The sequence below is a fragment of the Limulus polyphemus genome, unplaced genomic scaffold (assembly GCF_000517525.1).
Source record: "Limulus polyphemus unplaced genomic scaffold, Limulus_polyphemus-2.1.2 Scaffold1184, whole genome shotgun sequence".
In the NCBI taxonomy this organism is placed as follows: Eukaryota; Metazoa; Arthropoda; class Merostomata; order Xiphosura; family Limulidae; genus Limulus; species Limulus polyphemus.
Window position 1 is genome coordinate 161,652 of NW_013666794.1, and position 12,715 is coordinate 174,366.

Here is a 12,715-nt window from a genome sequence, read left to right on the forward strand (position 1 = left end):
GTGTGTGTGTGTGTGTGTGTGTGTGTGTGTGTGTGTGAGAGAGAGAGAGAGAGAGAGAGTATTGTCATTTAGTAGGGGAAATCTACAAAGTGATTTCCATTTGTGTTATTTGTAATTCACCAAAAGTGTGTGTTTTTATGGCTTAGGTCACTAATAATGATGTAGTTTTGATATGTGGGCATATCACGTGTTTTCTCATCATCTTTATTAATATAGAAATTTTCAAAATTTTCTCATTTATTCTGTTTCTATGCAGTTTTGGCATAAACATGTGGCCCAGTAAACCGCTGAAATTGTTTCGTTCTACTACATTTCTGTCTTTGTTCTCTACACCAGATAATATATGTACTTTGCTCTAGGAAATGTTGCAGTAGCGTCACACATCCGAGTCAATGGTTAACGACTGCAACGTCCTTTGCTAGTTGAATGGATGATGTCTGTAATTCACAGACAATGAATAACATGGAAGAATAACCAGCCACGTGGGGACGCTGTCGCAAAGAGAAAAAATAACGAGGTTTCTTGCCAGATCGTAACATCTACACTTTCAGATATCTACTAAATGCTCAGCTAGACAAAGATCTGCCTTGAGAGAAAGAAAGCTGCCCACCGAGTCATTGATCTAGTAGAAGAGATCGTCCTTTTGTCTATACAAGTACTCACGATGTTTTTGTTGTATCCTTAATAAAGACTATTTAGACATTTCACCAAACTAGTCTAGTTTGTTTATTTCTCACACAGCTTAAGACTCAGTCGAGTTTTCAAATTCAGATCACTGTGTACATTTCCTGTCCGGTCCTTCAGTTATTAAATGGGCCTATCTAATACTTGCGAGAAAACCAGTTCACCTGATTATACCAAACAGTTATTGGCATTCTTAATATTTTTTGTGAGTAAGTATGTCTATGTGACTGCTTGGAGAGCAATAAAGTCCTGGAATTATTACAGTACACCAAATTTTGAGAAATACCACAGTTATTATATTTCATTCGTTGATTGTAATTAGACATTTTTTATTGATAATTTGTTTATATAAACGTTTAATATCTCTGGTAGAGAATTCTTTGTCTACATGATCCGTAATGTTAAGGTAACCTGTACAAGTGTAGCGTTCTCAAAACAGCTGCTCCAAGACTCTGGATATAGCTTAGGTATGTTGATGACATATTTATAATATGGCCACGCACTTCAGACAATATTCAAGAATTCATGAACCACCTGAACAGACAACACCAGGCGATACAGTTTACAATGGAAACAAGAGAAGATAAGCTCTTTTTCACAGACGTGATAGTCACTAAGACGCATAACTCATACAAGCTAAGAGAATGACGTAATTTCACATTTTATGAGTGCGAGATACTTCCACGTCCTTCGTTAGAAAAAGTTATTTCACATCCACAATAGAATTAAGAAGCGTTAAATGGTGATCGTTTTAAGAAGCTAGAGTTCCAAGAAGTTAGCTAAATTGTAAATGTATACATTTTGAACAGTTAATATGTTCCAAAAATATGTTTACGCGATTTTATTGTAATCATAAAAATTATCTTGATGTAGGCTATTCTCAATATAATAAAAAACGTTGTTTGTGCATACATTAAGTTAAAACACCATATAACATTATAAGTGCACAATAATATATTAAAACGGCACCAGGTTCGTTGGGAAACTACATGTTTCAGGGGTATTTTACCCAACCATCATCAAAAGTGATTCTGTTAACAGGTGTTTTGTACATGTTCGCATGCCATTAACGTGATTTTCCATTCTATTCATAAGTTCACACCTTTACGTAAATTGCAGGGGTATGAATTTTTATTTGTTTTGAATTTAAGGGTGTGAATTCTCATCTTGTCGCCAACAAGGAATTTGTTGAATCACGCCTTTTTTTCCCTTAATAATATATACCACAGGAGTCTACAGGAAACAGGCGACTACAAACCAAGCGATCCCAACAGTGTTGAGACAAATGCCATAGACTACCTTGTCGCCAGAACTAACAATATAATGAAGTTATCAAACCAAATGGGGAAGAATGCATCACTACAATCTTACTTGATAATCCTCAACACTTGATGAAAAAAAAAATACAGCGCCAATAAAATGCAGTTATATTTCCCCTAGGTCAAAAGTCTCCCTGAAAACACCTGGAAAATGTGTGAACATAAACTTGAGACAATATTCAAAGCCACAACAGAATACGATATCAGTTCTCTACACTAAACTACCTACAGACCCAAGTGATAGAGAAAACATTATATACAACATTGCTTATGAATGCAGACTCATTTCTTCTTCATTGGGATTAGATCCATGTTTTGGATCAGGGAGGGTCAGTTTCAGCGTTGACCTCTTCCTACATCTCACTTTGTTTGCGCTGTTACTGAATTCTAGGTATTACCCCTATTACTCATAGTATGTTAAATTCTGTCTATTGTCCGCAGTTCTAATTAACATACCCTTTTCGTGCCATATCCAATTCCTGAGGTAATGTTAACTTGTATATTTTCAATAGCTTCACTTATGCATGATCGCATTATTAGTCCGTGTTCACAATACAGTTCCAATTAGCAGTCATACACACGCACACTCACACATAATCCTATTTCTACATACAAAACCCTTTTAATATAGAGCTACGTTTGTGTCTAGGATTCAGTTAGCCTAGCACTGTTTGGCCTGTAAGTTTCTTATTTATGATGTTTAGAGGGGAGAGGTACTTAGGGCTTGGCTCATCACGTATTATGTAACTCTCTAGTTTGCTCATCAGTTCATACCTATTAAAATTTTTCTCATAATATTGAATCGAGTTATTCAGGAATCTGTCCGATAATGTAGACTCCATTAGTTTGTTTTGAATTTCGCGCAAAGCTCATGAGGGCCATCTGCGCTAGCAGTGATAGATTAGAGGGGAGGCAGATAGTCAACACCACCTACCACCAACTCTTGGGCTACTATTTGTATAAACGAATAGTGTGTTCGGTAACGGGAATTCGAATCCGCGACCCTCAGAGAAAAAAAAAAGTCTAAGTAATGCTAGAGATGAAAAGCATAATAGATATATGAAACTGTAATATCGGTCTATATCCAATAACCCAGCATGCCCGAGAAGACAATAATACAATGAAAGAATACAAAAATAATGGGATATGAACCATATACAACAAAAAAGTTACAAAAGAAGTCTTTCACTTGTATCTAACTGATGGCCACACAGCACACCTAGCATTGAAGTCTGCAAAACATGGCTACTTCTCTTGAAAACATTCAGTTAATTTAGTTGGTTCAAGTTCTACTGGGGTGAGAGCCCGGATAACTATTACCTTTTCAACAAGAAGACCTATGTTCAAATCCAGTCTTCTTCCACCACATTCAGATCTCCTGAATAAGGGTGATCAGCGAGTGACATATTACACGTCAATTTGGTTTGGTGTCGGCTTCACGTAGTAACAAATTCAAATGACTGCCAAATTCAAACTCGAGGTATGGGGGTCCACCTGAGTTTCTCTACCAAATTGCACCAAGCAGACGGACAATTCTGCTTTACAGAGATATAGTAACTAATTATAATTAGGTTTAGGTTATATTATAGTCTACTAACCACGAAAATTATTGGTATCCAACCGCCACAACTTTACCATAACTATTTAAAGTTATATGAGAATAGGATATAGCTTCTTTTTTTAAGTGGAAACTAAAATATTTATTTTTCTGCGCAAATATCTACATATTTTAAGCAGTGTCAGCTGACATCTTATACGGGCGCCATACATCCATAAGGATATTTTAGTGACCAAATTCTAGGCTAACCAGTCTGGTTAAATATTGTGTTGTACTTACAACATTTTGCTTCTGCTTTACAAGCTGGTCCAACTCTTCCAAGCGATGACGAAGAGCCTGATTGGTTTGTTCAAGTGCTACGTACTTGCTGAGGTCAACATCCACAGTTCTATGGGCGGCCTGAAAAATAAATAAAATACTAAAAATTAAAACTTTAAACTGACCACTGTAAAACATGATGAAACCTGCCATGTAAGGCCTACCAAGTAAAAGAACCATATTAACTGATTTCATACTGTAAAACATAAAGGAAACGGGTGTTGGGATTACTGGGAACAATTCATATTACTGACTTCACTCTGTAAAACATAATGGAATCTCACATGTTAGGCCTATCACGAGTATGAACTACGTCACTGATTTCGAACTGTGAAACATTATGGAAATTCACATTGGGACTGCTAAGAGTAATCATCATATTACTGACTTAATACTGTAAAACATAATAGAACTTATCTTAAGCTTGCCAAGAGTAAGAATCACATTACTAACTTCATACTGCAAAACGTTATAAAATGACATATTAGGCTTACAATGTGTAAAAAATATATACCGTAAAACATAATAAATATCAAGCTTAACAATCACGCTTACTGAATTGGAGCTGTGAATAACAAAAATACAAAGCTTAACAACGAGAACCTCGTAACGTAATCAATGCTGTTTAAATAGGACTAAACAACTGGTGAATGAGCTGTTACGGTACTTGCAAATCAGCAGAGATAACCTCCCGCCTACTAAGCCTACTGGTGACTTAGTTTTCCTGCAAACAGAAAAAAAAAAGTGAAGTAACAAACAAATTATTGGAAATACTTTTGTAATGAAAGATTAATTACAGTGAAATATCGTGTTTTCAGCTACACACAACTGTTCATGTTTTGATCAATTTGATTAGCTAGAATTCCTTGTGGTTACCATTTGTTGGATTTCAAATGTACCGAGTTTCATTTCTGGGAAAGGGCAAGCAGAAGGAAGAAAGATTAACCATCTTATTACAAAGATATCCAATACTGTTCAACATGATTTATGTACCCCTCTACTGGTCGTTTTAAGTGATATATGTATATATAAAAAAATAACCTAATTCTTAATTCTCACCAAGCGTATTCAAAACATATTCACGGTAATAATAAAAACAAGGTGAACTAATTACAAAAATATTGGGTGCTTATTAGAATCATGTTGGGCACCTAATGCAAAACCCTAGGGTCTATAAGAACCCATTTTAGTAATCACAGTTTTAAAGAACGGGTTAAGAGGTAATTCAACTCTTATCATTTTAACTTCTGTTTGTTTGTTGTTAAGTACAAAGCTACACAATGTGCTGTCTGTGCTGTGCCCACCGCGAGTATCGATTGAGTTGTTGTTGTTTTTATGGCAAAAGTATAAAATGGGCCATATGCGATCTGTCCACCGCAAGAATCAAGCCCCGGGGTTTTAGCGTTGCAAGTCCAGAGACTTAGCATTGACCTATCGGTTGAGGAGAGTATGAAAACCCAATTTTTAGCACCAGAAGCCTTCAGACTTACCGCTGAACCACCAAGGGGCATCATTTAGTTTTTCTCGTTTGTTTATTAAGCACAAAGCTACACAATGGGCTATCTATGCTCTGCTCACCGCGGGTATCGAAATTCGAATTTTGGCGTTGTAAGCTAGAGACTTACTACTGTGCCACGGGGGTAGCTTCTTTTGATATTTATTTGCTTATATCTTATTTCTCGAATGACTGAAAGTGGATATTAAAACAGATACAACGCGCATTTAATATCGTCTGCAGTACCAATTACATTCCATAAATAGGTTAGAAGAGTTCAAAACGCAAGATATTTCAACTAATAACGGGAACAGTTTGATGTCAACCAAAACTTTTTAAAATTAATTTAGCGATAATTTAGATGTTGATTATGTTACTCTAAAACAAAATCACATACTCCAAGTGTGGTTTCACTGTAAGAAACAAAACGTTCTTGAACTTCAGGTGTATATAGTATATTATACTAGAAAACAATAATAAAATCTAGACGTTTCCAGAATATCCTTATCCACCTGTAAAAGGCCAATTTTTTTCAGCCTTTTCAAATTTATTTGCTTATAGGTTAATAACGTTTTAAACGTCGTTACACTGATAGTACTTCAGTTATAAATAACATTAGTAAACTAACACATCACTACAATAATAAATTTTCTAGGATAAACTACAAGAAGGCTCTGAAACCACAAGCCTGCCAGTATGGCATTCTATCATAGAAAGTTCTTAAAACATCACTACAAACTTACAACGAGCTAATACTATTGTTGCATAGTGCACTTCTGTTTCACATATTATTATCCATAACTAATAAGGTTTTGTTTATACACATTATTAAATGTATTTTCTGCTACCTGTTATTTGCTCTAGATCTACAACCCTCAGTAACTGTACACTCGATGTGAAGTGGGAAACTACTTAATTGTTTAAAACAATCAGAAGTTAGTCTTCATTTAGTTGATAATCAGCACTGTTCGTAGCGATTCGAACTCATAAACTTGAGAAGCAAATTTCAAAACACAGCTCACTTGGCTGTTTTCAAAGCCAGCACTATTCGGCATAAATTTTCTTTGTTTATGAAGACCTGCAGCCCTCTAGCGAGAAAAACAAAATAAATAAAAAATAAAACATTGATCAATTTATTTAATCCTTATATACTAGAAGATGCAATACCATGTCGAAGCTTCTTTTACTTTTCACCACCACTGTCTACACAAGTTAGCATAACAGGATAGGTTTCCATGGTAACCACTGGTTAAAGCTTTTCCATGGATTAGGCATGGAAGCATCAGAATTATAGCGTCTTAAAAATAAATGGCCAATTCCTTTTGGTCTTTCTACGCATACAACAATATTATCTGTAAACTAACATTTTATATTTTTAGCAAACATGTATTTCATTTTTTTCACAAATCGTTTTTACTAGAAAATTGACCGATTAATAGTTTAGTTGCAATTTAGGAAAAAAAAAGATAACTAATACTGATTACAAATATTTGAGGATATCTGTATGTTTACTTTTCATTTTCATACTTAATTTTTTGAAGGGTAATTTAGTTTATATTTACTCTTAAGAAGTGTAAAAAAATAAATAAATTAGGAAAAGTAAGGAAACAAGGCAGGCATGGGCGGGTTAACATTACAACACTTGGTGCCTTTTGACACGGTGCAACCTAAAAGTGTTATAGCCATCGTTTAGCCCATTCTTATTTGTGTGCTTTTTTGTAACTTGGTAATTGTTCAAACTAAATGAAAGGTGTATATAACTAAATTTCTCTGTTGTAAACTTTGTTTTAGCAACTAAGTACAGATACATGTATGTAATCAAATTACGTGACCATAACAAAATGCATAACATCATAAAGAAGAGTGTTTGATGTCAGAAGTCAGACAGGAAGCTCCAACAGTCATATTTTGCTTATGGGAGACATTACAGCTATTTGACTGGTAATGGGTGGGCCAAAAGAATTGTATCAAAACCGCTGACTTTTGGAATTTTTAAATCTGTTAGTATTAAGAAAGGATTAGCTACTGATAAAACTCATTTCAAGTTTATAATTGTTTCAAAAGCTCAAAGTAAATAACGAAATAAAAATGGGCGGAACATTGGCCATACCCAGTTTGAGGTAACTGTGTCAAAAACCACCAAGTGATGTAATTTTACCCCCTCCCATTCTACCTTGTTTCCTTACTTTTGGTGCTCACATTCCCACTTCCTAACTTATTTATTTTAAAATTTCTTACACTTGTCTCAGCTTTTTTTGGTACTAGGTCTCTAGAGTGACTGTGCTCTAGGCCTATCCTTCTCGTAGCTCTTCTTAGTGCTAAGTCGAGAGAGTGACTGGGCTTTAGGCCTATCCTTTTTGCAGCTTTTCTTAGATCTATCTCTCAATATTTCATGGCTTTTGCTGATGACTTTGCTATAGTTTTTCTTCCAGCTTTTTATTTGGCTGAATTAATGGCTAAGACTTGTTTCGCATATCCTGCATTACTGTTTCTAACCTTATTTCTATTCTTACAGTAATGCTCTCTTCGCTGGAACAAATACTTTTCAAGGTTATCAGCATAAGGTTTTCTCCTTTTCTCTCATTCTATTTTCTTGATAGGCATATTTTAAAAATCGCACCTTTTCATGTAGAATCTTAGATGTCAGTAGATCACACTTAGTTTGAAAACAATGCAAAGGTAAATCATACAACTTCATTCTTATTTTAAGCCCAGAACTCTCGAGCAAAGCCATGTCAGACTTCGGGAGTGATAGCGTTCGTCTTCACGTAGGATACTCGCATCATAGGCACCGACTGCTATCATAGAATTGCTTTGTCCAACACAGAACCCTCGAGTCTGAGGTATAGAACTTAAAACTTCGCTTTCAGAGGTTAGGTCATAGTTAGAACCTAAATCCAGAGAATTGAGGTATTCCACGTTTTTATTATCTATCTAATACAGCTAAAGCTGATCACATACCGCATGCGCATAAGCAATCGTGTACCCACACGTGACATGAGGGCGGGTTGTTACTTGGCAACTCACAGAGCGTGCTCGTAATTATAGAATATGGCCACTAAGTGTATTGTTAGCTCGTTATTAATGTTCCAAAATGATTATTGTTATTATCAAGGTTCTAACTAAAACTGAGAAAAACGCTTTTAGCCAAGGTAGTGTAATTCAATCATGTGCATTTAGATTTGCATAAGCTGAAGGCAGTAGAGAGCTATGCCTTTCCAACAACGCTAGTCAGTCAGTGAGCACAGATTGACAAATTTGTGTTTTTGTGAATTTTTTGTTTTTCCTATACAGACTTTCTCAAGAGTTTTGGTAGCTTGTTACTCTACAGTTGGTTTTTACTACTCCACAGTGTGTGTAAAATGCTTACAAAGTTTTGTTTACACACTGTTTGCAGCGTGCTTGAGATTTTAATTTGTATTGCACATATTGCACATCTGACCCATTCCTACTCTAAGTACTACAGTACTTATGATTACAATTATTAGCTCACCTAAAAATAAACTATACAGAAGTATTATTCAATTGAAAAATAAACATGCCAAGATTGAACGACTTTGAAAGCTATGCCATACATGCCAAGTTGTCCATATACCTGACTTGAGTGACTGTTAATAGATGAAAATATAAACACAAAATCTCAAATGAGAGATTGGAATAAATAAATAAACTTATTCTAACACTGAAGTTCAAAAAAGGGCACTTATCGAGGGAAGGAATAATAATTTATACATGAAAATGTCTTCATTATTTCATTTTTAAAATGAATAAACTAAATATAATTCTACGTATATTAATTTCAAGTGTTCAGTTTTACTTCATTAAAAACCATTTGTAAAGCATCTCGATTACAGAATCCTTTAAATCCGACTCATTATTTGACATTAACCAACCTTTTTAGAACAAAAGTGTTTTAGTACGTTTTGACAAATATTAATTCTCGTTAAAAAATAAGAGCGTAAAAAATTACACAGGTCACAGGGTATGAGAGTACACATTATTTCAAGTTTGCATAAAAAATTAATTATTTGACACTGTTATATATTTGTTTAAGAAATTCATGACAAAAGTTAGCTTCGCATAGTTGTCCCTGATGCTTAAATGATAGATTAATATGCGAACCAAACCACACATGCGGCCCTTAAACAAGTAAAAAATGATACATTTAAATATAAATGAGCTATATATAAAACATATGTTAAGATGCAGGAGAACCCAAGGTTTAATCTCTTGACAGCCGTGGGTTGCCCATCTGGGGTTTACAAGAAAGACAACCAGTCGATAGCACCTACTGCCAACTCAATCTTGGACTATTCTTATCTGACTGAATAGTGGGATTGACAATCTCTCTTATAGCACACCAACTGCCCCAAAGCACTGAATGTGTTTTTACAGAAATGTTGAAGTAAATAATTTTTGCGGTAGCTTGTTTCCCGAATCTTGTACTCTGTTATGCCCGACTAGGTATTATTTGTAGAACTCTTTACAAGACACGATTTACGTGCGAGTTTACCATGCAAAATTACACAGTGTTCCATTTCTTCGCGCTCTTGGTGTTTTAATAATTTCGTAGCGATTATTGATCAAGAAGAAGAAACGTAATCAGCTTAAATCTCTTTTCCACGTGATATAATATGCCATTTTCAGATAATTTACCACAAAAGCATGAAAATAACTTGACACAAACACGTGGTAACAACATCACGACTCCACATCTACCTTAAAGAAACTAAAAGGCATGAAAATTGTTGTACTCATTACATTTACATGATTAAACTTGACAATCTACAGATGTTCCAACATGTGGACAAATCTAATGTAGGCAAATACAGATATATAAAAAAAGGGAACCAAAACCATATACTTATCGATCGCTAGACACCAGTTGTAATAATAAAAATCAGAAAGCAGGTTTAAAAAGAATCATGTATCTTATTTCCAGCGCGCCGTCTCTACAGTGAAAGGTTGAGCACGTACACATTTTGTTCTGCTGTAATAAACATGCTGCTAATTTCTATGCACGGAAAGTAATATCGTAACAATCTTATGGAAATGTTTAACCATAATAGCGCCATCTTTTATCTATTTAAAACAGTCTTCAGATAGCTTTTCCTTTTTTTTTTTTTAGAACCGAGTTCTTTAATTGTTTCGTTTGAATTGACTTACTTGACCTGATTCTTTTAAAAGGAAACTGATCAAATGTGGTAAATCTAGGGGATAAAAAATGTACAGAGTGAAAACGACAAATTGTCACTTCACCTTCATTTGAATTTATGATGACATCTCATGATGACATTCGGTTAATCCAACCGATGGGTAGTATGAAAGTTAATTCTATATACAGTCGATCAGCCAGATGCCCTTGGATTAAGTAGTATTTTTAGTTCTACACCACTGCTTAAAAAGATAAAAAAAAAACTGACGGTAAAGAAGGTGTACAAACAAATGTGTGTTCTTCGTGTAGCTCATGCCACCTCTACATGTGACGTGATACATTCAAGTTCTCAAATGTCCAAAGTCTCTCAAGTTGGGTTTTAACCTGTGTTACCGTAATCCAGGAATTTTTCGGAGAAGGGGATTCAGAAATCAGTAACACACGAAGATCTAAGTAAGCCATGAGTCAGTAGCTGTTCAGTAAATGGTCCTTAGCAAGATTCATGTCAGACTGAAAAACACATTAGTAAAACGAAAGAGGTTACGAAGATAAAACTATAACACCGAGGTCGGCTGTTTTTGCAACACAGGTGTTATTTCCCTTGTTCATCAAAATACGGTCGATTTTCAGGGAATGCGAGTCGTTTCGCAGCCATTTGTTCGTTTATTTTAGGCAAAAAATTCCGAGCGACAGGGATCGAATCTAGAATTTTAGTGTTGTAAGCCCCTAAAATTACAGCTGAGCTACCGTGGAATGGTGCCAATGAAAGAGAATAAAAAGATATTTTATCATTTTTATGTCAATTGATTCGAAACAACTACCAATAAAGATCTGTTTCATGGAGTTTGAAGTAAAAAAAGACAGACAAGGACTGAAAAGTTGAAAAAAAAAGGAAACATTATCACACTCGAAACGTAGAAATGACAAACAACGATAATGATAGAGCATAAACTTTTTCGGAGATTTTACGTAGGTTGAATGACGCGTCGTTACACACATAAAAATACATTAACCTACACGGTGATGGCCTTATTTATCAAAACACAACAACAACAAAAATGAAGATCGAAAAATACTCTGATGCGTATTAGGCTTACAACAACTAACTCCAGATTTCTAATGGCTGTTTTCATCTTTCAAAATGTTATCATCACACGAAAAACAGATGTGCGAACTTTACTAAATTTTTACTCACCTCAAATTCCTAAAAATCTTAGACCTATTAAATTCGGTTCGAAGCTATCCTCGTTTAGGAGAGAAAAAATTCTATGCAATTTGTATGTAGTTTAAATATTTTATGGGTTTCGTATATCTTATATTAATGCGCAGTTTTTATTACAGCTTTAGGTTTAGAAAAAAAAACATATACAATTTCAATACGTACTCAAGGTTTCTCAAAATTCAACTGTTTATTAATATCGCAAATCTTAATTTCCTCTTAAATTATCAAGGAATAAGAATGAAAATATAAAAATTAGCTGTCTCACCCTTTCAACGGTGGAGACCACTTAACTATGAAATAAGCGGGGACTAACTAATACTTTCATTGGTGGAGAACATATGACTACGAAATATACAAGAACTAATTTAACCTCCCCTGGTAGAGACTATGAAACTATAAAGAGAGGGGAATAGCTAATCAATCTGTTGGTGGCAATTACATAACTGAAGTGAGTGAGTATTAATACGACTTTTGATCCCCACTCCTCTGGCGGAGACAATGTGGCTGTGGTAACAGCGTGAACTAAATGTACGTCACTAGAAGTTAAAAAATAAAATAAAAATCTCATTAAATTTCATGTGATTCTCACAATTTCAATTCAAATATTTTGATACGATTCGTAAAAACTATTTTTTATATACACATATAATTGAAGTGACTCTATTAAAGATGGAGATGAACGCATCTTGTGTTAATAATTATCACAATACAAGGGACAAAGATGGAGATTATCGCATCTTGTGTTAATAATTATCACAATACAAGGGACAAAGATGGCGATTAACGCATCTTCTGTCGGTAAGCATCACAAGGGATGAAGATGAACGCATTTTTATGTTGGTAAGAATCACAACACAAGGGACAAAGACGGAGATGAAAGCATCTGCCGTCGGTAAGCATCACAAGGAACAAAGACGGAGATGAAAGCATCTGCCGTCGGTAAGCATCACAAGGGATGAAGATG

At 34.9% G+C, this 12,715-nt stretch overlaps 1 protein-coding gene across 8 annotated transcripts in view; it reads right to left on the reverse strand.

Annotated features, from left to right (window-relative positions):
* The window catches only part of LOC106462501 (RIMS-binding protein 2-like), a 179,356-nt gene that overhangs the window by 105,070 nt on the left and 61,571 nt on the right, over positions 1-12,715 (reverse strand). For all 8 annotated transcript variants that reach the window (XM_022389779.1, XM_022389783.1, XM_022389780.1 and 5 more), the window contains exon 4: positions 3,841-3,960. In XM_022389779.1, coding sequence (XP_022245487.1) covers positions 3,841-3,960 — 120 coding nt within the window. The remainder of the gene's footprint in view (positions 1-3,840; positions 3,961-12,715) is intronic.